The sequence below is a fragment of the Neolamprologus brichardi genome, chromosome 15 (genome assembly GCF_056152115.1).
Source record: "Neolamprologus brichardi isolate AB-2024 chromosome 15, ASM5615211v1, whole genome shotgun sequence".
Taxonomy (NCBI): domain Eukaryota; kingdom Metazoa; phylum Chordata; class Actinopteri; order Cichliformes; family Cichlidae; genus Neolamprologus; species Neolamprologus brichardi.
In genome coordinates this window covers 32,608,809-32,635,918 of record NC_142118.1, presented here as the reverse complement: position 1 = coordinate 32,635,918, position 27,110 = coordinate 32,608,809, and the positions used below count along the sequence as shown (strand labels likewise).

At 43.5% G+C, this 27,110-nt stretch overlaps 1 protein-coding gene and 1 pseudogene across 1 annotated transcript in view; one reads left to right on the top strand and one right to left on the bottom strand.

Annotated features, from left to right (window-relative positions):
- The window catches only part of LOC102785379 (E3 ubiquitin-protein ligase rnf213-alpha-like), a 93,960-nt gene that overhangs the window by 5,918 nt on the left and 60,932 nt on the right, over positions 1-27,110 (top strand). The window contains exons 11-19 of the mRNA XM_087852881.1: positions 64-256; positions 2,298-2,353; positions 2,481-2,640; positions 2,911-3,045; positions 12,663-12,761; positions 12,840-12,962; positions 15,472-15,655; positions 15,976-16,149; positions 18,357-18,509. Coding sequence (XP_087709007.1) covers positions 64-256; positions 2,298-2,353; positions 2,481-2,640; positions 2,911-3,045; positions 12,663-12,761; positions 12,840-12,962; positions 15,472-15,655; positions 15,976-16,149; positions 18,357-18,509 — 1,277 coding nt within the window. The remainder of the gene's footprint in view (positions 1-63; positions 257-2,297; positions 2,354-2,480; positions 2,641-2,910; positions 3,046-12,662; positions 12,762-12,839; positions 12,963-15,471; positions 15,656-15,975; positions 16,150-18,356; positions 18,510-27,110) is intronic.
- On the bottom strand, positions 20,566-25,786 carry LOC148098625 (uncharacterized; annotated as a pseudogene).

The window sequence follows — 27,110 nt, the reverse complement described above, 5'->3', positions numbered from 1 at the left end:
TAAATACACCAAAATTCAGTTTAATTCATCTGCCCCCAATAATCAGCTCTCATTTTTAATTAGGAATCTGATCCAGATCATGGAAGAACATGACTACCTGATAGACATTGATCATCTTCTTGTGCACTCTTGGATGTCTCTGATGGGAGTTGATTACCTAACGAACGACAAATTGATTATGCGTGTTGAACTTCGAGACATTCTTCAGTATTTGCAGTTCATTGTCAGTTCTGGCAACCGTAAACACATGTGCATGGTATGTATTCTTAAAGCAGTGGTATTTTAGGACAGAGTGTCAAATAATAAAATGAAAAGTATTTATTTATACGATAATGTTAAATAGATTGAGAGATTGATTGAGATTAATGTTAGTTTTATTTTGGTCCAGTTAATTATCGTTAATCACCTGCTGCACAAATTGACTTTATTTCGTTGTTGTTTTCAGTAACAATCAAGAATAATTTGAACTCATGGGTATGCTTAATGTGAATGGACTGATACTTATATCCCACTTTTCTACTCTCCTGGAGCACTCAAAGTGCTTTACACAACATGCAGATCCACACAAGTACTTTCTTCTATGCTTATAAGTGCTTTCTAACTAACATTCACTCTCTAATTTATGCATCAGCGAACAACTTGGGGTTAGTAACTTGCCCAAGGGTACTTTGCATGCATACAGGGGGAGCTAGGGATTGGATCACGAACCTTCTGATCAGTAGATGACCTGCACTACCTCCTAAGCTACAGACACCCCAAATGTAGGATTAAAACAATAAATCAGTGCTGACTTTTAACTTCACACTGATTATAGATGATTATTATATTACTTCTCAGGTGAAAGTTGTTTTTTTCTTTATGATAATTATCATGATTTGATAATTGTCAATTGTCAATTTTGGAATAAACATTTAACTTTTCTTTTACGCTTTATATTATTCAATTGATCTGCTATGTAAAGACCTGTGATTGACGAAAGTCCCAGTCACAGGTTATATTACCTAAAGCCTGAAAATGTCAAGGTGTGGCAGGCAGAATGTAGGACCCAAAAGCAAAACACTCAATGAAGGGATAAACTTAAAGAGGCTGCTTTATTGCAGTGGCAACTTGCACAAAAACACTTACAAAACTAAACCAAAGCCTAGAAACTGGAACTAATAACAAAACACTGGGAAACTATGGACGGCGACCTCAGGGAGCACAAGAGAAGAGACACGCACAGAACGAGGGGATGACACAACACTGACAAAGAGAAACACAGGGCTAAAATACACTGAGGGATAACGAGGGCATGGGACACAGCTGGGAGGAATCACACTTGACGAGACCAAGGGAGCAAGAGACCGTCAATGTAAAATGGCATGAAAACAGTGGGAGCACAGAGAACACTTACACAAATAACAAAAACCCAGAAAACTCTAAAAAATTATAAACGCAAAACATAAACATGAAGTCATTAGACTCTAGACAGTGACAGAAAACAAAACGAGGAGCAAGTGTTTAGGTCTTTCCTAGACTACGTTGATTTATAATAGGCTGAAAGGTTATTTTAGATTTTATGTTCATGTATTCTAAGTACAATAAATACATGTTGTTGCCTACCCCATCTTTAATGCCTATTAGAGCACTTCGCTCCCACTCTGCAGGCCTACTTGTTGTTCCTAGAGTATTTAAAAGTAGAATGGGAGGGAGAGCCTTCAGTTTTCAGGCCCCTCTTCTGTGGAACCAGCTTCCAGTTTGGATTCGGGAGACAGACACTATCTCTACTTTTAAGATTAGGATTAAAACTTTCCTTTTTGCTAAAGCATATAGTTAGGGCTGGACCAGGTGACCCTGAATCCTCCCTTAGTCATGCTGCAATAGATGTAGGCTGCCGGGGGATTCCCATGATGCATTGAGTTTTTCCTTTCCAGTCACCTTTCTCACTCACTATGTGTTAATAGACCTCTCTGTATTGAATCATATCTGTTATTAATCTCTGTCTCACTTCCACAGCATGTCTTTTATCCTGTCTTCCTTCTCTCACCCCAACCGGTCGCAGCAGATGGCCGCCCCTCCCTGAGCCTGGTTCTGCCGGAGGTTTCTTCCTGTTAAAAGGGAGTTTTTCCTTCCCACTGTTGCCAAAGTGCTTGCTCATAGGGGGTCATATGATTGTTGGGCTTTTCTCTGTATCTATGAAGCGCCTTGAGGCGACATTTGTTGTGATTTGGCGCTATATAAATAAAATTGAATTGAATTGAATTGAATTAATGATTTTGTGTTTTTATATTAAATGTGTTCTGTTATTTTGCTGACAGGTTGTGAGACATTTGACATCTTATCTGATCAAGAAAGAGGGCAATCACAAGAAAAGGTAAAATGAAAAGGAAAACAAAGGTGCCTGAGAATATAATCCAAGATCCCTGAAGAAGAATTTCAGTGTATTATTGCTAGCAGTCTTATGCATATACAACAATAATATTAATATTTTCTTCCCATAGTTTTGATGACAGAGATGGAGAGTGCTGCCTGAAAACTGCAGTAATGCTTCTTGGTTCTGTCTGCTGTATCACAAAAGACACAGAGTTTGGGGATCTTCCTCTTCAGTTCCTTGATCTAGTCTGTGTGATTGCCAAGGCATATGGCCTCACTGATTCCCAGGTGTGACTTACTTGTCCAAGGTCTCACTTTAAGACAGTGATATATACACACACACACACACACACACACACACACACACACACACACACACACAGAATAAGCACTGAACTGTTTTGAAAAAAGTTTTTATATTTCTCCCAAAAGCAAGTTAAACAGCAAAGTTACAAAGAATAGATTAACTAAAATTTTAATGCTCATGTGCAATTTGACATTTATTATGTTGACATGGTGTGAGAATTTTTTTTTCATAATATCTTCATTGATTTACAGACAAGAAAGATAATTCATGAAGAGTCAGTCAAGGACACATTACAAAAAATGAGGGTATGGCAGACAAATACCTTCCGGAACAAACTGCTCGATAAGCAGTCCGTTTTGCAGTTTTCTCTACCCAGTGAAATACAGGTAAGCAGAAATTAATGTTAGTAATATCTTATTATCTTTTATGGTTTAGTGTACATACTGTTCTTCTGACATCAATTAAGTAGCTACTAACCACCACAACTCAAAACTAATGCTTTTCAAGAGCTTGACAAAATACAAAGTAAGACTGAACATTTTACATTCGGTCATGTGTTTACGCATTATCATAATTCATTTCATAATACAATTGAGGACTAAAATGCACCTTTTACAATGATGTACAATATATTGAGCTTGGTAGATGCTTTTTAGTAGGCTGGTTGAACACCAAGAGATAAACACTGGAAGTTAAAATATTCTTTGTACCATATTTTTTTTGAAGGTAAGTAGATTCATAAACTCACTCTTTCTTTGTCTCAACAAGAACACTGCATGAGTTTGCAAAGAACCAAATTGATTCTGGGATACAAACAATTATACCATTAGGTTAGTACTCCCTAAAGTCTGTAACTACATTTAAGGGTATGTCTAATGGCCAACCTTCATTTATCTCAAAAATTCTTGAAAGAGTAGTTGTAATACAGCTAACAGATCATCTACTGAGGAACAGCTTATTTGAAGAGTTTCGGTCAGGTTTCAGAGCTCATCACAGTACAGAAACAGCATCAAAGAAGTTTACACTTATGATCTCTGTTAGTGGACTCCTTTCTGTTCTTGTCCTACTAGACTTCAGTACAGTGTTTGATACTGTTGGCAACAGCATTTTATTAAACCAAATATCATATGACTAAGCATTTTATAGACACACCAGTCCACTGAAGCAAAGCATTCGATGCTTTGCTTCTCCAAAACATGAAATGGACATGCATGCAGAAGTTGCATAACTGCATGCAGAAGTTGTATTACTGCATGCAGAAGTTGTATTACCAGCAGGGGGGATAATATATTTATATACACAGAGTTGGTAGTGATAAAAAAAACAAACATTTGAAGTACATTCCAGGGTCCTTAATTGGTGGAAACAATTCAACTAGGATGGTATAAATATATGTGTGTGTTTGAATTCACTTCAATTGAATTCCATTTTATTTATATATCAATCAATCAATCAATCAATCAATCAATCAATCAATCAAACTTTATTTATAAAGCACTTTTCATACAAAGATGTAGCACAAAGTGCTTTACATGGTTAAAAGCAGCCCACCCCACCCCGCCCTCCAACTCACTCCCCACACTCTCATTAACATAAACGATCATGGTTACACTCCCCCCACATACACACACTTAAAGAGTAAAATTTGGCTGGGCACACATGAGCCAGGTGAGGAAACACTATCACAGGGAGCCGTCTGCACCGGGAGCCGGTCACAGACCGCAGCCACCAGGCTGGGCACACAGCAGGAGGGAGGCAAAGAAGCCCCCCAGCCAGGCTGAGAAAACCCACGGAGCCCCAGCAGGTCGATCACAGCCCCGGTGCAGAGAGCCCCCTCCAAGGAAATTTCATATTGTAAGGTAGACCCTACAATAATAAATACCCAACAATCATATGACCTGCCCCATACCCCCCCCCCCCTCCCCCCCCCTGATGAGCAAGCACTTTGGTGACAGTGGGAAGGAAAAACTCCCTTTTAACAACAGGAAGAAATCACCAGCAGAACCAGGCTCAGGGAGGGGCGGCCATCTGCTGCGACCAGTTCGGTGACAGAAGGAAGACAGTATAGAAGACATGCTGTGGAAGAGAGCCAGAATTAATAACAAGTGTGATTCAATGCAGAGAGGTCATAGTGTGTCAAAAAGGCGACTGAAAAGGAAAAACTCAATGCATCATGGGAGTTCCCCGGCAGCCTATGCCTATTGCAGCATAACTAAGGGATTATTCAGGGTCACCTGGTCCAGCCCTAACTATATGCTTTAGCAAAAGGGAATGTTTTAATCCTAATCTTAAAAGTAGAGATAGTGTCTGTCTCCCATATGTAAATGTGTTAATAATGTCTATTTAAATGTTTTCCCGTGACTATTTTCATGTTAGCTTGAAATAAAATATGTTCCTCTGCTGTTACTGCAACTTCTGCATGCATGCACTTTTCACATTTTGGAAAGGCAAAGCTTGAAATGGACATGGTGGACCAGAGTGTCTATTACACGCTTTGCTGTGATATTGTGGTGGATTTTTGTGTGATATGGATAACTATGTAACTATATACACTATATATCTATCTGCACTGAACATATATACTCTAATTTTCTCTGTAACTTTCATGTAGAGTCTTAAGCACAAGACATTTTGCTTCACCGAGGTTTATTAAGGTGGTACAGTAACAGGGCAGTTAATGCTGTTGAGAGTTCTCCTGAATAATTTACTCTCCAGTAACTAACCTTCCCTAATACACACTCAACGTCTTTCATGCAGCACAACCAAAACAGTAAACACATCACGATAAAATATCATACAATATAATCACACACACACACACACACACACACACACACACACACACACACACACACACACACTTTGAACCTACACTGAAGTGTTTTTATATATGAGAAAGCATGTAACCTATGTAGTTATAAGATTATATGTTATAAGATTGTGCCACTTGCTGTATAAGATTTAATAATTAGGATTAATGTGTGATGATTGACCGTGTCATGACCTATTGTGATAAGCCAGAGCAAGGGGTAGTCAGAGTCCTGACTGGCGTTTGGCCAAGACCTTGGCCGCTACCTGACCCCTGCAGCTGTGTTTGGGCACGTGGGAAAGTTACCCAGCAGCTGTGTTGGGCGCGTGGGAAAGTTACCCAGCAGCAGGGGGCGGGGATACTGGTCCCTATATTAGGGGACCAGAGGACACCCCCAGGGCTTTTTTTTCCTCCTGCTGCTGCTTCCTGTCTGTCTCTGTGTTGCTCTGCTGTCTGTGCTTAAGGCTGTACACCCTGGGGTTTTGCTTTGCTTGCTTACTGCTATGTAATTCTCTTGATAAATGTCTGTATGTATTTTTCCTGCTGTTCATATGATTCAGTGTAGTAAACTCTGTTTCAAGAATTCTACTCTTTTCCAGAGCATCTTTTTGAGTGTCTTGATTTTAATTGGATCTAAAAGGATTGGATCTCCACATCGTTGGTGGGAGAAGGTTATCAGGATGGCTTCAAAATTTGCGACCACAATATCAGGTTGTTTTATTGAAGTGATTAGAGCATGCTCTAGGTATTACAGGTACTGCCCTGCAGTGATGTGGAATAATTTCTATCTAATAGACTCCAATTTGCTCATGTTACTAAAGAGCCCTCATCACACACAAAGGTTAATTATGGAGTTCCACAATTGGCCCTTAATGCAAGGGCCAATTGTGTTTACATTTTACATGCTTCTCCTAGGCAGTATTATTAAGATCAAGGCATACTATACATTTTCACTGCTATGCAGACAATAGCCAACTTTATCTATCCATGAAGCCAAGCAATTACAAAAACTACAGGAATGCCATAAAGACAAAGACCCAGATGACCTCTAATTTACTGATTCTAAATTCAGAAAAAAAACTGAGGCTATTGTACTCGGCCCTGAAAATCTTAATATGGTACCTAACCAGATACTTATGGCATTATCTTGGCCTGTGAGAGTCAGAGTAATGATAGAAAGACACTAGAAAGAGAGAGCATATTTCTTCTATTTTGGCTTTTCTTCATTGGCTGCTTGTTAAATTCAGAATCAAATTTAAAATAATCTCATACAACGTCTTGAATATTTATATTTTAAAGAGCTTATTTAAAGAAATTTGCTCTCCGACTGAGGGGTTCCAAGGATATTTAAAAGAAGAATATGAGGCAGAGCTTTCAGCTTTTAAAACCTTTCTCTGTGGAAACAAGTCACAGTTTGGATTCGGGAGACATACACCTGCTCCGCTTTTAAGATTAGGCTTACCATATTTTTTGGACCATAAGGCGCACCAGATTATAAGGCGCATTAAGCGAAATAAAACAGTCAGATAAGTCAAACTTTACTCAACTCATTCTTCTTGCTTCCTCCACTTCCGTACCATTGTTGAACACCATTGTTGAATTCTTCTCAGCTGCTCTATTCCCGTGTTGTTGCAGTATATTAATGACAAACCTCGTATTGTGTCATATTGTGGATGGATTATCTCAGTTGTTCTCCTGACTGAAGTTTGGTTTGTTTACAGCATCCTGCCATGTGATTCCATTTGTTCCTAACCATCGGGAAGTCTCCCGTTAACTTTTATCAAGTGGAAAAAAGTTAGCATTCATTCTCCAGCTTCACTGTGTTTATGTTATGCTAACATAGGTGTGTCGCTAGCGATCACGTAGCACATCATTATATACCAACTAGTCCAACTTCAGTAACCCTACAAAAATCACTGTTGTTTAGTTTTCTTTCTTCATTTATGTTGGAAGTAATAGCAGAGATCCATCCATCCATCCATCCATTTGCTTTCGCTTATCCTTTTCAGGGTCGCGGGAGGCGCTGGAGCCTATCCCAGCTGTAATAGGGCAAGAGGACAGGACAGGTCGCCAGTCTGTCGCAGGGCTAGCACACAGAGACAGACAATGATTCACACTCACATTCACTCCTGCATTCACACGCACGGGCAATTGAGATTAATCAGTTAACCTATCCCCAAAAACTGATGCCGCAGTGTTCGTTTGGCTTTGGGACCTGAACCGGACAGAGTTTTGGACCCAGATTACTCCACGAGGCTCCTGACTACGGTAGCCGTAATGCTCCGACAATCCATCAAGCAGTGTGGCTTTGTAGTGTTGCGAAATCAGTTTCACCCCGGTTCTTTTTATTCCTCGAAGCATCCAGAGACGGCACCGGAACTCAGTAGTCATTTCACAAAACCTTTATTCATCTTTATTCATCTTCATTTAAGCATGCATCTTCTAGAAGGGGAGATGTGCAAGGCCGGTGTCCCTCTGCAGATCTTCACTCCTTTGTCTGTGAAACACAGTTTTGTAGAAGCGACCCCATCATAAAACCCCCATGGTGTGCTGCAAACTCTGTGTGTCTGTGTGTGTATGCACGAGCATGTGAGTGCCTGTGTGTGCGCGTACCCGTGTGTCTATGTGAGTGCACGTGAGTGACTGTGCATGTAGGTGTGGGTGGGTCATGACAGTCAAAGCACTGTGTGTGTGTCTCTGTGTAAGTAACTTTCTGCCGGTCATAAAAGTAATCTCCTCACCTAAGCTACACCAAATTCCTCTACACAACAGAGAAAACAGAGTTAACATATTACAAACCCTGAGACCCCCACCCAGGTCTCCCCTGGGGAATTTCCACTCAACATTAACTTCTCTTTGTCTTACTTTCACAGTTCTCCTAGAAATCTACTTCTAAATTCATGACACACTCAGGCCTTTATTGCCTCCAGGCCAGCGTCAGTGTCTCTACAATAATTCTACATCCTACCTAACACATTTTTAAACTCTCAAATAAGCTACGCATATCTTCAGTAGCTTACCAAAGTCATAAAACATTTTTTGAACGCCGTGTACCACATAAAATCGGTTTGAGATCAGTAAGCACAACCAGAATTCATACATAGGGATGGGTACCGGTATCCTGTGCCATTATGGCACCGGTTCTGACATTTACGATAGCAACCAGACTGAAAAGCAGCGCACATTTCAGTGCTTTATTTCTGTGCTTTTTTTTCCTTGAGATGTCATACACTTTGGATTCCAGCCAATCATTTTACCTTTCCAAGGATAGTAGGCGGGCCCAGGTACGTACGTTCTTTTAGAGCAGAGCTACAGATTAAAAATGCCCAAGGCGAAGCGGTCAAAAGTCTGGCTGTACTTCACAGCAAAAGATGCAAACTCAGCAGCCTGCAACAAGTGCTTTAAGGTGATACTGTGCAAAGGAGGTAAAACCTAGAATCTGATGAAACACCTGGCGACGCATAGCGTTTTTTTAAAAACTGAGAAATGCACCGTATTTGATAGCTTGCTGCAAGACTGAGCACCACATCTACTGCGGGTGTGGTGCCTGTTATTGGACCCGGAGTTAGCAACATCCCCCAAAAACCCGAAGAATAGAGTCCTGGCCCCTAGCCCTGCCAGTGTAGCAGAAATTATGACCGTTGATGATGGAAACAGCAGCCATTCTTCTCTGGGCTAGTAGCTTAATGTTGTTCGTGTGTAATTTACGTTGAGTAGGCTAACCACGTTATTACATTAATGCATGTAAGGTGAACTAGCAAACACCATCGTAGTTACATGCGGCTGTCTTCTTGTTTGATAGTGATACCATATATGCCCTATAGCTGCAAAAAAGGCTAACATTGTTATCTTTTTACAAAAAAAAAAAAAACCCAGCTAAACATGAGAGGTTTTAGGACAAAGTTTGTATTTTCCATTGTTTAAGCTCCGGTTCCAACCAAAGGAGGTATGTTGTATCAACCGAAAAAGTTAACTTGGTTATCATTTTGCAGAAAAAAAGAGACTTCTAAAAATAAAAACATAAGAGGTTTTTGGACAAAGTTTGTGTTCTCTATCCTTTAAGCACCGGTTCGAGCACCGTTTAAACACCGGCACCATTTCAAAAGTACCGGTTTGGCACCGGTATTGGATAAAACCTAAACGATACCCATCCCTATTCATACATAAGGCACACTGGATTATAAGGTGCATTGTCGAGTTTCAACAAATTTAAGGATTTTAAGTGCGCCTTGTAGCGTGGAAAATACAGTACAACTTTCTGATAAAGCATATAGTTATGGCTAGATCAGGTGACCCTGAATCTTCCCTTAGTTACTCTGCAATACGTCTAGACACCTGGGGGCTTCCCGTGATGCACTGCTTATTTTTCACTCACCTTTTTCCCTCACCACTTTCATCTCTGCCTCTCTACCACATAGTCTCTTTTGTCCACACTCCTCTCACCCTCGCAGCAGATGACTGGCCCTCCCTGAGCCTGGTTCTGCTCGAGGTTTCTTCCTGTTAAAAGGGAGTTTTTACTTCCATTGTCGCCAGGTGATTGCTCATAGGGGTTGTCTGATTGTTGGGGTATTTGTCTGTGATATTGTAGGGTCTTATACCTTACAATATGAAGCACCTCAAGGTGACTGTTGTTGAGATTTGATGTCCCTACCATCCATCCATCCATCCATCCATCCATTTGCTTCCATTTATCCAGGGTCACAGGGGTGGAGAAGCCCAGACCCCCCTCTCCCCAGCCACCTCCTTCAGCTTATCTGGTGGAACACCAAGGCATTCTGAGACCAGTTGAGAGATATAATCTCTCCTGCATCTGCGATCATTGACCTGCGGTGCCCTCGTGGCCTCTATGCTTATGGACACCCTTATGTTCAAACATGGTGTTTTTAATGGACAAGCTGTTGTTTGCACAGAAGTCTACTAACAAACACCACTCAGGATCAGATGTGGTAGAACGAGACCTGGAGGGGCATGAGTGGCTCACTGTCGCTGAGTTCAACATGAGTTAAAGAGCCCACGCTGTGTGTTGAGGTGAGCCCATCTATATCGACCTGGTACCTCTCAACCTCACAAACTAGCTCAGGATCCTTCCCCACCAGAGAAGTGATGTTCCATGTCCCAGTTGCCAGTCTCAGTTGCTGGGGATCACTCTGCCAGGTTCTCCGCCTTTGGCCACCACCCAGCACGCAATGCACCCAACCCCTAGGGCGCCTCCTGCGGGTGGTGGGCCTATGTACCTTTCTCTGGCTGTGCCCAGCCAGGCCCCATGGACTAAGACCCAGCTACCAGGTGCTTGCCCTTGGGCAACCTTGCCTGGCTCTGGGCGGGGCCCTGGTAACCCTGTCCTGGTCAGATTGAACTGTTGCCCAGATCTTTCACTCATAGGGTTTTTTTAAATTGCTCTTTCTCTGGTCCTAGGACCAATTTGCCATGGAAGACCCTACCAGGGGGCAAAAAGACTCCCTATGATATAGGCCCTGGGATCCCTGGTACACCACCAGAATAAGCCCCTCCACCAGAATAAGAGCAAGGCAAGATTTGATGCTTGTGGCTGGGCGTTGTCTGCGGTGCCTTGCAGGGAAGGTGGACAGACCTGCGCGGCATCCGCAATCATGACCCGCCGACTTATATTGTATTGGGTCCTTTGTTTGGTGTTGTTGGTGGTGATGCGTACGGCTGGTGGCGGGAGAGCTGCAGCCCTTTAGTGTACTGTTACAGCAACTGTGTGTGTTAAATAAAGTATGTGGCAAAGCATGTTCATGCCATCGGGTCTTCCGTGGCCCCCCTCCTGGGTCTTGGCACTACTGTGAATGACCACAGTGATTGCGGATGCCATGCAGGTGCGTCCTCCTTCCCTGTACGGCACCGAAGACCACGCCCCGCCACAATACTATATAAATAATAAAATGTAATTAGAATTGAATGTCCATCCATCAATCCATCTTCTTAAGCTTTATCCGGGGCCGGGTCGCGGGGGCAGCAGCCTAAGCAGAGAAGCCCAGACCTCTCTCTCCCCAGCCACCTCCACTAGCTTATCCGGGGGAACACCAAGGCGTTCCCAGGCCAGCCGAGAGATATAATCTCTCCAGCGTGTCCTGGGTCTGCCCTGGTGTTCTGACAAACCATCCTACTTTGGCAAAACGTCCTACCGTAAGTAGTTTATGCACATTTCTGCTGTCACAGAGTAATTCCAGCACCAATTTAAGTAGGTATGACGGTTTGCCACTTAACTTTGCCCATCAGAGTATACTTGTAGCTCATATGCATACAGCCAGGATGGTTTGCCACTTCATTTTACCCGTTAAAGTATTCTTGTAGGTAACATTCACAAAGGTAGCATGGTTTGGCACTTAATTTTACCTGTCAGAGTATGTGTGTAGCTGTTATTAACAAAGGTTGGATGATTTGCCACTGAATTTTAGCTGTTAAAGTATGCTTCTAGCTCATATTCAGTAAGGTAGGATGGTTCGCCACTGAAATGTAGCTGTTAAAGTATGCTTCTAGCTCAGAATAACAAAAGTAGGACGATTTGCCACAAAATTTTAGCAGTTTAAGTTTGCTTGTAGGTGACATTCACAAGGGTAGGATGGTTTGGCAGTTAATTTTACCGGTCAGAGTATTTTTCTAGCTAATATTCACAAAGGTAGGACAATTTGCCACTGAATTTCGTGTTGTGCGCATGCGCAGAAACAACGGGTAGGATGGTTTGCCAGGTAGGATGGATTCCCAGAACACCTCACCCAGGAGGCTCCCAGTGCAGCGTCCGCATCACTAATCCGTCTGTCGATCTCCGGCTCCCTTCTCCCATCACTCGCGAACAAGGCCCCGAGATACTTGAACTCCTCCACTTGGGGCAGGAACTCATCCCCGACCCGGAGTGGGCACTCCACCCAGATTGAATGTTAAAAATAAATATGAGTCGGTGGCCACTGGTGGTGAGAGAAATGGTACGCAAGTAATATGAAATGCCATGACCTCGAATGATTTATTTTCAAGGTAATCTTATATTGGTCATCTTTCTTTTTATACTAGTCTTAAAATACCATTAACAAATGTATTACCTGCAGCAAATTTGGGGAAACTGGAGACATTTTACCATCTTGATTGCTTCAATTTTAATTTCAGATATTTTAAAACTTACGTGACCTGCAGGTCAGACACGGCACTTGTTTATTAAAATCCTCATTTTTCTTTTAGGCATGGAGCAAATTACTCTCAATATCTTTTAATTATGAGGAACACACTTCATTATGGAGAAGCACATTCATGGATGATTTTCAAGACAAACTGAAAGAGGTAAGACTGCATTATGTTTATATTTTCATGGTAATGTGAAACTGGAAAATATAGTGAGGCTCTGTGCTTGTGTGCTAGGAACATCCTGTGGATCAAATTGGAATATACTGTAACAAGATGGGCGAGATGAGCAAGAAAAGTCCATTGTTGTGCAGCATAATGGAGAACTGTGCAATGGAGGCCGCTGCACATATTTGCAAGGTATGATTTCAATCAATGACAAATGGTTAGTAATGTCATGTAATATAACTGTAAGTCCTATGTAAGCAACAATATTTTCACACTCTTGGGGTGCAGAGGACAACTGCCTTGCAGGGGATATTATCCATGTTTCTTTTTTCTTATTCCGTCCATCCATCTATTTTCTTCTGCTTATCCGGGGCCGGGTTAGGTGTCAGCAGCCCAGCAGCCCAGCATCCCTCTTCCCGGCCAACTCCTCCATCTTGTCTGGCTCCTACCTCAACTAGCACCTTTCGATTTGGAGGAGTAGCGACTCTACTCTGAGCCCTTCTCAGATGGCAAAACTCCTCACTCTGTCTCTAAGGGAGAGGCTAGCCACCCTTTGAAGAAAGCCCATTTCCACCGCTTGTATCCACAATCTTGTTCTTTCAGTCATTACCCAATGCTTGTGATTGTAGGTGCGGGTACGGACGTAGATCAACTGGTAAACACGAGCTTTTACACTCAGCTCTCTTTTCATCACGACGGACCAGTACAGCACCCGCATCACTGTAGCAGCAGTACAAAGCCATCTGTTGACCTCCCACTCCCCTAACTTGTGAACAAGACCCTTAAATACGTAAACTCCTCCACCTGGGGTTACATCTCGTCTCTGACCTGGAGTGGGCACCACCCTTTTCTGACTGAAGCCTCAGACTTAGTGATGTTAGTTCTCATTCCTGCTGCTTCACACTCCCCCTGTATATATTAATCGCCATCTGTGGGTAGATAGCAAAGAAAGAAGATTGTACAGAGAAATGCCCTTTCTCTTCTGACACATGACAATAAACACTTTGAATCTTGAATCTTGAACCACTCTGGTGTGAGCTGGAGGCCACCACCTGAAGAAACCAACAGAACCACATTATCTGCAAAAAGCAGAGATGAAATTCTGAGGCTTCATGCACCTTATGTCTAGAAGACCTCACCTAGAAGGCATCCAGGAGGCAGATGCCCAAAACACCATTGGCTCCTGTCAATGTGGAGGAGCAGCGGTTCTACTCTTAGCCCCACTCAAATGGCCAAAATCCGACACCTTTCGCTAAGGGAAAGCACAGACGACCTCAGAGGAACCTGATTTTTGACAGTGTTGCTTTCACACTAAGCTCGCTCTTCTCCAAACCAGACCAGTGCAGCACCCATACCACTGCTGCTGCTGCTTCATCCAGCGCAGACTCACCATTGCTCTCCAGATGGAAAACACTTATCGACTGCTTGTGATTAAACTTGTGATTGATCAGGGTCATAACTGTTGATTTGGTTTCAGTTGAATTTAATTTCACGACATTAAATGAAATAAATATTTGATTTTAAAGCAAACCATGACTTGATGGAGAAACCCTTGGTGGGGAGCACGTTGATAAGACATTTCTTAAAGTTGGTTATCAAGATTCCACTTATCTGAGGAAGCGTATCGGCCAACTCCACTTAAAAGAAACTCTAACGCTTCCTTAACTTAATATGGCTATTGTTAAGCCACTCCTTTGTTGCCCTGGTGGAATGTTTTGGGTAACTATCACACTGGAAGACCCAGCCACAACCCAACTTCCATGGTTTTGGTTAAGGAAAGGAGGTTCTTGTCTAAGGTTTTACAGTACATGGCTCTGTCCATTGGCCCCTCAATGTGGTCAAGTCATCCTTTATATTCAGCAAAAAAATGTTTCCACCTCCATCCTGGACAGTGGAGATAATATTCTTTGGGTCATACTCAGCATTTCTGTTCATCCAAATATTGAAGGTTGAGTTGAAAGTTCTGCAAAATTTCCATCCATTACGATGTAGTATGTGACCAGTTGTGTTTTTGATCACTCTGGTCACAACTGTCTTCACATCTTTAAAATAGTTAAATTTGGAGCTGATCCACCACCTTTCTCATGATGATCCTGACCACATGAGACAAGCTCTTTTGAGCATGGAGCTCCAGATTGAGGGAAACCGATGGTCATTCTATATTTCTTCTCTTTTCAAAAATTAACAGTAACAGTTGTTACCTTCTTGCCAAGCTTCTTGTTGATGGTACCTCATTCCAGCCTTGTGCAGTTCTACAATCGTCTCCTTTGACAACTCTTTGGTCTTGTGCATGGCGGTGAAGAGGAAGAGAACTACCAACATACCTGACGTGGGTCTGTGGGTCTTTTGAAAGTTGTCTACATCTACAAGTATTTTCATTTTTCTCTCTCTTTTTATCAACATGAAAGCTGTGAAGAGTAAAATCATTTCACTTGTTTTCTTACAAATGGAAATTATAACCAACAGCAATAGTTTGCCCTTTTTCCACATTTTTTCCAACTGTTGCTTTTAAATTCATATTGCATTTTTAATTAATATGTATTTATGACAAATGCAAAACACACTTAGTTTGAATTGCAATTACCTATCTTTGTACAGTAAAAATTATCATTACAGGCACACACTTTGCAAGAGTTAATAAATTAATCTTTGAGTTGTTTCTGCTTGTCTTATTTTTATTTTTCCTTTTCTTTCCACTCAGGATACATCGGCTATGTCAAAACTCATGAAAAGATATGATTTCACAAAATTTTTAAAACTAATGTCAGTTGTTGTGATGGAGTCATGGCCCAAAGATGAAAACGGACATGAGATACAAGAAGAAGACTTGGTATTTGACTACCTCATGAGCTGGCCCATGGCCAAAACCATCCTCAATATTGCAGGTAAACTGTGAAATAAAAAAAGAACATAACATGAAATACACCTTGAATACTCTTCAGTAATGTCTAGGGTATGCATAAGCTTTCAATGTTGTATATTACCGTACTTATTTTGAAGGACCATATTCATTGGAAACATGAATGCACTTTTGAGACAAATTCAGAATGTGAGGACTGTTTGCAACTTAACTGGAGGGTGCCTGTTTAAAAATTGAATCAAACGGAGATGAACAGGTTTTTGTAGTTGTTGTTGTTGTTGTTTTTAAATTTAAAATATAAATCTGTAAGATGCTTTATGTTTTGTTTTTTTTTAATCTTTTCAGGGGCTGGAGAAGGATTGACTGACAAACTGTCAGATGAAGCACTTTCCAAGATAGATTTGGGAAGGTCAGCCTTTAAATCTGTTTCAAAGAAGTTCCTCAGTGGAGAGATACAAATTAAAGGCTTACTTCAAATTCTCCAGAGAAAACAAGAATTTCTTGATTTCCTAAAGATAGGTGAATACAACTATCTGTTTCTTTGCTTTCTCTCTTTAAAAAAAATAATCTTAAAACTATACATTTTGCATGTGCACCATTTTTTCTACTTTTTTCATTTATAATTTCAACTTCCCAAAAATATCCCAAACTACAAATTCAATTCCAAGCAAGTTAGCTTGTTGTGTGAACTGTAAAAACAGAATGCAATGACTGGATTAAAAGCCAACAAGACAGTGAAAAAAGACCACAAGTAAACACACTGTCCGTGCTTATTTTCTCTTTTATTGTAGTGACACTCTACTGACAGTTTCTTTCTGGACTTTTGGTTCAGCACCCACGCATGCAGCTTTCTAGATGCACTCCGACACTTCTCTCCCACACTCCACTCTGGCTTCACTAAATCTGTTGCAGCCCTGTTGCAACACTGTTAAAATGTGTTTTGTTTGTTGATGATATCTTTCTGTAATGCTCAGGTAAAAACCTGGAACAGCTTCTGACTACTGTGGAAAAAGAGTTAAATATACTGAAAAATTGATGTGACATAAATAAGTTATCATTAAATATAAACAAAACAAAATTTATTATTTTTGGCACCAGACAAATGGAAAAATGTGGCTAAAATCAGGGCTAATGGATTTGAAATTGAAATAGTGTATGAAAATAAATTTCTTGGAGTGATAATTGATGATACATCAAAAACCATTGCTATTCTCCACAAAACAAAAGATGTCCTGAACAAGAAATCATTATACACACTTTATTGTTCTCTGTGGCTTCCATATATGACTTACTGCCTAGAGATATGGGGCAATACATATAAACCCAATACTCTTCCTATCTTTAAGTTACAAAAAAGAACTATGAGAATTATACATCAATCGAACTATATAGAACAAACTAACATTTTGTTTATTAATTTGAATACCCTGAAATTTTAGGATCTAGTTGAATATAAAATGGCCCTGATAATGTACAAAGCACAAAATAAAATGCTTTGCTGCAGCATTCAGAAGTTGTTTGAAGTCAGAGAGAGTCAATTCGATTTGAGGGGAACAGATTTTTTTTCGGAAACTCTTGGTTGTTTTGCTTGGATGATTGTTGTGAAATTTAAATTAATGTATTTACTTATGTCATGATCTGCGAGTCAAATTGTGTGGGGAAGAGAAGAGTGTGGACCCAAGAGCAGGCACTGATGACTGACTTACTGAGTGAGAGCTTTATTTACAATGGGAGGTGACATACAAACAAAATCAGAGAATGCCCTTGACTTAAACTAAGAAAAACCTAAAGTGGGAAAAACGCAACCAGAGACAAAGAACTAGGAACAACAGCAGAACGAAAGCAGATGAAACACTTGGGATGACAAGCATTATGTTTTGCAACAATAATGTTGCAAGTATCTTGAGAGAGCTCATTGGTTTTACCCATCATAAGATGTTTCTTGTGTGACACCTTGGTAATGAGACACCTTTATGTAGACCATCAGTTAATATTAATTTGCCCTATGTGACAGGATTGCTCTCTAATTACTGATAAATTATAAGTTGGTGTCATGACTTTCCAAGCCTTTTTGCATTTCCCTTTCTTTATGAGTTCAATACTTTTTTCCTGTGTCATTTCTCATTATTACACATAAGCTAATTTATGGAAATCTCTGGTTTGATTTCTTTGCATGTGTAGATTGGATGAGTTGTTACCGACAGCTGGTGAAAATCTGTGTCATTAGCACCCTTAGTAAATATATTTACTCAGAAAATTGGTGACATTATCAATACTTATTTTACCCATTGCATGTCAGTCTTATTCTTTATGATCAACAAATTTGATTTGGCAAAGAAGTATAGAATTATATATGGGGCGATCGTGGCTCAAGAGTTGGGAGTTTGCCTTGTAATCGGAAGGTTGCCGGTTCGAGCCCCGACTTGAACAGTCTCGGTCGTTGTGTCCTTAGGCGAGACACTTCACCCGTTGCCTACTGGTGGTGGTCAGGTGGTCCTCTGTCAGTACGCCCCAGGGTGGCTGTGGCTACAATGTAGCTTGCCATCACCAGTGTGTGAATGGGTGGATGACTGGAATATGTAAAGCGCTTTGGGGTCCTTAGGGACTAGTAAAGTGTTATACAAATACAGGCCATTTATATATACTTGAAATTTTTATTTTTAATTCAGACTTCATAATTTTTTATACTTAGACATTTGTGGCATTTTTTTTTTATATTCCTCCAGATGGCCTGTGTGATGATGGTCGTTGTAAAGATGAGAGTAACATGAAAATACTACTGAGACAAAGAGAAGATGAAACAGAAGCTGTGATTTATGAGAAACAACTGGTCAAAACTCTTCTGCAAATCTGCCAGGAGGTTCCAGAACACGTGAAAGGTAGGTAATGCTAAGATATACATATATAGTACATATATTTTTATTTATATATTTGTTTTGGTATTAGGTTAGACAGGATGGTAGTACAAATATTGTCACTGATCACTCATCTCAAAGCAAGAAAGACTTTGAACGTCCTGTTCGTTAGTGAGTTTTCTGTGTGCAGTTTGCCTGTTCTCCCTATGTCTATTGTTAGGTACATTTTTGAGAAAGGGAAGACAAATATGCTCATTCTGTTTTATTAAGCAGTTGAAGGTTCAAGTCAAAAAACTGCTGCCATGTCTCTTTGCTCCATGGGGAAATCCAAACGAACAAAAAGCAGCACACCCATATAGTAAATGCTTTTTATTATGTGTGATAAACCAGACACTAAGGTGATTGGTCAAAAGATTTCAGGGTGACCTTAGATCTGATGTCGGCTCAGGTTTCTTCTGCAACTTTCTGGCACTTCTTATGTTTAGATGCCACTTCACCCATTATCATGGCAACCACCTCTTACCCTCCTCTGACCTGCATAAAGACAGAGCTAGGGTGCATTCCATAAGGGCAGATTTATGACCGAGGCCCATTAATGTGAAGGATCTTAGTCTGTTAGTATCTGAGTGACAGTCTACTTCCAAAACTTCTCCACAGTACATTGTGTGCAGAAAAAGACAAAACACAAATATGTGATGCTAATTATGAGATGGATCGCTACCTTACAGTGGTGGAGAGCAATGTTCCCTCTAAGCTGCGCACGTGTGCAATTGCGCACTGCTGGCACGGTCTCTGCACACAGAAAATCTGCATTGCGCACAAAAAAAAAAAAAACTACCTGAATTGAAATTAAAATTAATACTTTAACAATTCTGTTTTGCAGTGTTAGTCAGTGAGTGACTGGCAGCTCCTGTATGGGATTAGAACCTTATCCCATATCCCTTATTAGCCACCTTATCCCATAGTCCAGCCAATAATGCGATTCACATTCGTATATACGCAGTTAATCAACATCGTTGACAGGGTATGACAGTGTCCTTATGTGCCAACACCGGTGTTTTAGCTAGCAAAGCGGCGTGGCTGATGTGGAGTGAAGCTATGTTAATGACAACGTGTGCAATCATTGGAGATGTGAGCAGGACAGACGGAACAATTGTGTGGACTTTATACCAGTTTTTAAAATGTATTGATAGGCCACATAAAACGTTGGGTTACTTAACGTAATCCCTGGTTCTTTGATAACAGAGTGAGGTGTTTCACTATGGGAATCGCCTCGGCGTGACAAACTATGGAAGCTCCAATGACACCACGTCTGTCTATGACAGACCCTTGTGAGGGGAGGCCCAGGAAACAAACAGCTGATCCGACTTCCTGAATCCAGCTGTTCTGTCAACATAAGTCCCCAAGGCCCGGATAGGGCACAAAGTGTTCAGCCTCTGCTCCCTCTCTGAAGAGAATGGAGGGTGGTGACAAGCTAGGAGCTCTACTGTAGAGCACCTGTATGACGTTTCCAACACTTTAGGGACAAAGGCTGGGCTAGGCCTCAGGCGTGCTTTAATGAGTCCCGGGGCCAGCTGTAGACAAGAGGGGTGAATAGACAGAGCCTGTAATTCACTAACTCACTTGGCTGTGGTTAGAGCCAACAGCAGAGTGGTTTTAAGAAAGAGAAATTTCAACCCCACTGCCCCAATAGGCTCAAAGGGGTGGTGGGAGAGGGCGTCTAAAACGACTGACAGATCCCATAAAGGGACCAGTGGTCTAGAAACTGTGAGCGTTCGACGCGCCCCTCTCATGAAGCGACATACAAGGGGGTGCTGCCCGGCAGGTTTATCACCAAACCCCACGTGGCAGGCTGAAATAGCTGCTAAATAGACCTTTATGGTGGAAAAAGCTCTCCTTTTGTCCAACAAGTCTTGAAGGAAACACAACTGCTCCACCACTGAACACTGAAAAGGGATAATCTGCTTTTCATGGCACCACTCTTCAAAAACACGCCATTTACTACTGTAAACGGAACGAGTGGAGGAGGCTCTGGCTTTCTGAATGGTTTCAATAACTTTCGGAGGCATGTCTGCTGCCTTCAAATTCCACCTTTCACAGGCCAGGCCCAGAGAGCAACCTGGTCTGGATGGGGATGGTATATCTCACCCCACGCCTGAGACAGAAGGTCCCTGTGGATGGGGAGTGGCCATGGCTCGTCCACCAGAAACTGGATGATTTCTGCTATCCAGTGTTTGGATGGACACCGTGGAGCTATTAAAATCAGTGACAGCCCATGATCCCTCACTCTGATCAGTGTTGGGAGATCAGGCTGAGGGGAGGGAAAGCATACATCTGCGTCTGACAGGGAGAAAAACAGAGGGCACTGTGTGTTTTCTCGCGAGGCGAAGAGATCTACAGCAGCCCGGCCGTATCTCTGCCAAATCTGCTCCACCACCTGTGGGTGAAGCCTCCATTCTCCGAACAGTGGATTTCCTCTGGACAGGAGGTCCGCCCCCCTGTTCAGAATTCCTGGCACGTGAGTTGCCCGAAGGGAGAGGAGCTACTCCACACAATTATTTCCCTGGCTAACCTGTGTAGCTGCCGGGAACGGGTGCCGCCCTGGCGGTTGATATAAGCAACTACAGTGGAGTTGTCTGTTTTCACTAAAATATGTTGTCCCCGGAGATACGGCAGAAAATGCCGTAAGGCTAGGAGCACCGCGCGGAGCTCCAGCACATTTATGTGATTCAGAGCGAGTCTCTGTGACCAAACGCCATTCACTGCTCTGCCCATCATAGTTCCACCCCAACCTGACAGGGATGCATCTGTGGTCAGCGTCACCCTGGATGATACTGCCCCGAGAGGTACCCCCGCAGCGAGAGCTGTCAGGCTCCTCCAAGGCCGGAGAGCCGCGATATACGGCTGCATTATTTTTCCACGACTGAGATGTCGGCGAGGGCACAGCTGCAGAGAAGTGACCCACCGCTGAAAATCTCTCATCATAAGCAGCCCCAAATGTACCACTGATATCACCGAAGCCATGAGGCCGAGGAGGCGGAGACAGAGTCGGAACCGTAGGGCTTTCCCTAGCTGAAAACGGGAAAGACAGTGAGTGAGGGATGCAATCCTCCGCTCTGAAAGTGCGATACGATAAGAGATGGAGTCTATTCTGAGCCCCAGATACTCTGTAACCTGTGCGGGTTGCAAGTGGCTCTTTTCCAGGTTGATTGTGAACCCAAGCTCCGTGAGGGGATTCACGTGGCTGTAGCTCAGGTGGCAGAGCAGGTCAGCCACTAATCAGAAGGTCAGTGGTTCGATCCCAGGCTGCCTCCAGGCTGCATGCCAAATATCCTTGGGCAAGATACTAACTCCATGTTTGCCTACTGGTGGTGGTCAGAGGGCCCGGTGGCGCCAGTGTCCGGCAGCCTCGCCTCTGTCAGTGCGCCCCAAGGCAGCTGTGGCTACAACGTAGCTTGCCATCACCAGTGTGTGAATGTGTGTGTGAATGGGTGAATGACTGAATGTAGTGTGAAGCGCTTTGGGGTCCTTAAGGACTAGCGCTATACAAATGCAGGCCATTTACCATTTACCACTACCACCTCGGAGTCTTTGATCTAATATGCTCACGATCGCCTGCTTGCGCGATCGTGAGCATATTAGATAATCATCTATGTAAGAGAATATTCTGATGCCGCTGTTCCTTAACGGAGACAGCGCTGCCTCCACACATTTGCTGAACACCCTTGGGGCTAAGGATAGTGTCTGGTGACTCTGGGCAGTGCTTGGTGACACAGACAGAGTGCCTAGGAGTGCTTGGTGACACTGCGCCATTTGTCCACAAGTCTGTCCTCCCTGAACTGGAGGAGGAGACTGAGAGTGTGCTCCTGGTGAACTGGAAACTTCCGGAGACCCTGAACCTTGGAGTGATTTGGTTACCCCTTCTAACACCTTCCTTCTCTTTGGGGGAGAAGAGAGGGGTGACACAGAATGTTGCAGGTGTGCTAGGCTGACCGCTTCTTTTTCCCCTCTCCGGGGTGTGACGGCTTGTTCTTTGCAGCAACTGCTGCAAAGGAATGCTTGCCCCAAGGTCTTTGGTTCTCTACCTTGGCCTGGTGGGCACCCTGCTGGCCTCCTGCTCCTCTCTGCATTTTGACCCCACTCTGTCTCCCTCTCACAGCTGCTGCTGTTGCTGCAAAGCCAGCTCTTGGCACCTGCTGGGGCTGAGAGCTAGGTTTTCTGGGTAAGCAGAGGTTGAATGCTTCTCCCTCCTGCTTTCTGCAGGTGCTTGTTTCTCTCATTCTCTCCAGGGCTGGGCCAAGGAGACTCTTGGTTGGGTCGTAGGCTGCATCCATGACCTCAGCCTTCTGAGCATCACCTAGGCCTGACAGGTTTAGCCACAAGGCTCTCTCACCCGAGACTGCAAGGCCCATAACGCGGCCACACCCTTGGACTGCTCCCCTGGAGGAGCAAGAATGAGATCATTAACCACGCAGATTTCATCCCAGAGGGCTGGGTTCGGGGAACCCGAGTCAAGCTGACGGCCCATGTCTTCCAGAATTTCTGCCTGATATGCTGATAGCAGTGTGACTGCATTAAGCGAGCTGACTGTGCAGCATATTTGTACATCCTTTGATAAATAGATGCCCTGAGGCGATCTATCTTGTTGGGAAAAGAAATGCTAGAAGAAGCTGAGATTGCCCTGCGGTTAGGGTGAAGGTGATATGCCACTGAAGGCTCCACTGCTGGGGGTTCGGTCAGCCCCAGTTCACCCATCCCCTGGATCTCAAGCTTAGAGCAGCCCTTGGTCGGAAGCTTGCTTTTAAAAGGGCTTGACCAATAGCGACTCATTTCTTTCATGCAGGCCGGGACTGCTGGCAGAAGCTGCTTCGATGGCAGCAAGGCTGGTGGGAGCCTCTTGCCATCATACACGTCGCGTTCTGCCCCTTCGGCATCCTGGGCGGCTGGCCATGGGCTGCCTAGCTTGGCAGCAGCCCATTTGCAGACCTCGTACAAATTGCTGTCCACCGGGGATGCAACTTCAGCCCCACTCGGTGGCCTGGACTGCTGGGGATGAAAGGTAGAGTCATCCTCCTGTTCCTCATCCATGTCCTCCAGGTCGAGGAGGTCGGAGTCGTCCTCGCCCTCCGCGTCCTCGCCCCCCGCGTCCTCGCCCCCCGCGTCCTCGCCCCCCGCGTCCTCGCCCTCTTGATGCGGGGCACGGGTGGGATGCAGCCTCTTTGGCCTTCGGCTCCGACCTTTTGGTGGGAGTAGGAGCCGTAGACATGGTTAGCGGAAAGGGGTGAGACTAGGCTACACCAGGCTCATCTCGATATGTTAGCCCGTAAGTAGCTAGGACTAGCAGCGGGTGTTAAATCTGAGCTAGTCGCCGCGGGAGTCAGCTCATCGTGACACATTAGCTGCACTCCGCTAGCCAATATCGTTAGCAACTTAATGCTAACCGAACCCTAGGTCGACCAACAAGCTAATGCTAGTGAGACGCTAATGTGATTCGTGGCCTGCTAACAAGTTAATGCTAGCCAGACACTGAACGAACAGCTCGCCGTAACGCGTTAGCCCGAGTCACACAACGTCGGCTACCTCGCTAACTAAAACCAGGAACCGCTGGGACAGCTCGCCTGACGCGGTTGCTGTTCCACAGTGCAACTCTAAGTACACTTATTTCGAAGGACTTACTCAGCACGATCCAAACTGGAAAAACTGCGTTCGGTGACGTACTCCTACATGGGACGCCTGAGAACTGTTAAGCAGCTAATCAAGTTAGCCTGGATGCGCTGAGGGAGCTCAAAGTAGTTTCTCATGGGAAGAAAGCGAGAATGAGTTAGGAGGAGCTGGTCGGCCGTGTTAGAATGAGGGGGCGGAGCCCTGAGCACGGCTTGACAGGCCTGTCATAGACAGATGTGGTGTCATTGGAGCTTTCGTAGTTGGTCACGCCGAGGCCATTCCCACAGTGAAACACCGAGCGAAGTTAGAAAAAGAACCAGAGTTAAATTGCATAAAAATATATGCAATATATGCAATTTTTGGTTTTGGTTTTCTTCCTGAATACTATCTTTGTTTATATTTACTGCGGGAAGAAACGGTAAAAACTGTGTTTTATAAGGAAAGCGCTTGAAAGCACTCTCCGCCTGTGAGCAAAAAAACCCCCCAAAAAACCCCACCCTTTCCTATTGGTTGAAAAATGTACCATGTCGACCAATCAAAAAAAGATATGGCAACATGGCATTTAGTTGTTTAGGAAGGGGGGAAGTTTTAGGAGTGACGGCGATCGTGGCTCAAGAGTTGGCATTTCGCCTTGTGATCGGAAGGTTGCCGGTTCGAGCCCCGGCTCGGACAGTCTCGGTCGTTGTGTCCTTGGGCAAGACACTTCATCTATCGCCTACTGGTGATAGCCAGAGGGGCCGATGGCACGATATGGCAGCCTCGCTTCTGTCAGTCTGCCCCAGGGCAGCTGTGGCTACAACTGTAACTTGCCTCCATCAGTGTGTGAATGCGAGAGTGAATGATTAGTGAAATTGCAAAGCGCTTTGAGGGTCTTGAAAAGCGCTATATAAATGCAATTTATTATTGTTTAGCGCAAATCTTGTGTAGTTAGTGTGTAGTTCCGACAGTAAGTTGGACTCGCTCCTGGTGGGTGATGGGATCCACCAGGGATGCCCTTTGTCACTGATTCTGTTCATAATTTTTATGGACAGAATTTGTAGGTGTAGCCAAGTGGCGGAAGGCTTTCACTTGGGTGGTCTCAGAATCTCATCTCTGCTTTTTGTGGATGATGTGGTTTTGTTGGCTTTGTCGGGTAATGGCCTCAAGCTCGCATTGGAACGGTTCACAGCTGAGTGTGAAGCAGTGGAAATAAGAATCAGCACCTCCAAATCTGAGGCCATGGTCCTCAGCTTGAAAAGGGTGGAGTGCCCACTCTGGGTCAGGGAGTTTAAGTATCTCGGGGTCTTATTCACAAGTGATAGGAGAAGGGAGTGGGAGATTGACAGACACATGGTGCTGCAGCTGCAGTGGTGCAGACGCCGCACTGGTCTGTTGTGGTGAAGAGAGAGCTGAATGTAACAGCAAAGTTCTCAATTTACCGGTTGATCTACATCATTACCTTCACGTATAGTTACAAACTGTGGGTAATGACCGAAAGAACAAGATCTCGGATACAAGCGGCGAAAATGGGCTTCTTCCAAACGGTGGTTGGCCTCTCCCTTAGAGATAGGGTGAGAAGTTTAGTCATCTGGGAGGTGCTCACAGTAGAGCCGCTGCTCCGCCACATCGAAAGAAGCCAGTGGAGGTGGTTCGGGCATCTGACAAGGATGTCTTCAGGGCACATTCTAGGGGAGGTGTTCCGGGCATGTCCCACAGGGAGGAGGCCCCAGGGCATTCCACCGGACAAGCTGGAGGAGGTGGGTGGGAGAGGGAGATCTGGGCTTCTCTGCTTAGGTTGCTGTACCCGTAACCCGGCCCCAGATAAGCAGAAGAAAATGGATGGATGGATGGATGGATGGATAACTATGAGATATTAGCCTTACAGATAAAAATAAATCCCAACACTATGTGGGTTTGGATTGGATTGAAGAAATCTACTTCTATTTGAGATCTAATATTGCTGTAATAACAAGGTTAAAAAAGGTGTGAGTGGTTGTCTGTGTTTATGTGTTAGACTGGCGACCTGTCCAGGGTGTACCCTGCTTCTTGCACTAAGACAGCTGGGGCAGGCTCCACGCCTTTTTCGAGACCTTGGCAAAGTGGTGACACATCCAAATAACTTGTTTTGAATTGATGATCTTGGAGCATTGGTCAGTCCACAGCTGTGCGCTGACAAAGAAATCCTTTATATGATGGCAAAAAGAAATTCTTGGTTACAGTCAGTCATGACTATTAATATAATGCCTTGCCAAGTTAATTAAGACATTGTAGAAACATCCCCAACATTTTTTTTTTGCGCCACGGACCAGTTTATGTCCAACAATATTTTCACGAACCAGCCTTTAAGGTGTTGTGGATAAATACAACAAAATAAAACCAGTACTGGTATTAAAAAAAACAGTACTGAGTTGGGGACCACTGTTGTAGAACCTTTAGCACCGCTTGTGCTCACTCTTAGATTAGATTAGATAAAACTTTATTCATCCCTCGGGTGGGTTCCTCTGGGAAATTTGTTTTCCAAAAAGCACAGCACCGACAGAAGTTACAGAGTTAAGAATATCATATATATATATATATATATATATATATATATACACACACACATATATAAATACAAAGACATATATAGATAAAATATACAAAGGGGATAAATAGAATAAATAGGAATAAAAATAAAAATAAAAATACAAGTGAATTGCACATTTCAAGTATGGAGTCTATTGCACCGCTGATTATTAACAAAAAGTATTGCACAAAGGGTAATTGCACAGTGAAGTGGAGAGGCACTACAGCTTAGTTGTTCCCCCCTCTTTTGTCCTCCTGTTTCCCCTCCCTCTCCCCTCCAGAGAGGAGTTAAACAGTTTGATGGCGTGTGGGACAAAGGAGTTTTTAAGTCTGTTGGTTCTTGTCTTTGGGAGAAGCAACCTGTCACTGAACAGACTCTTCTGGTTGTTTATGGCCGTGTGCAGAGGATGCCCAGCA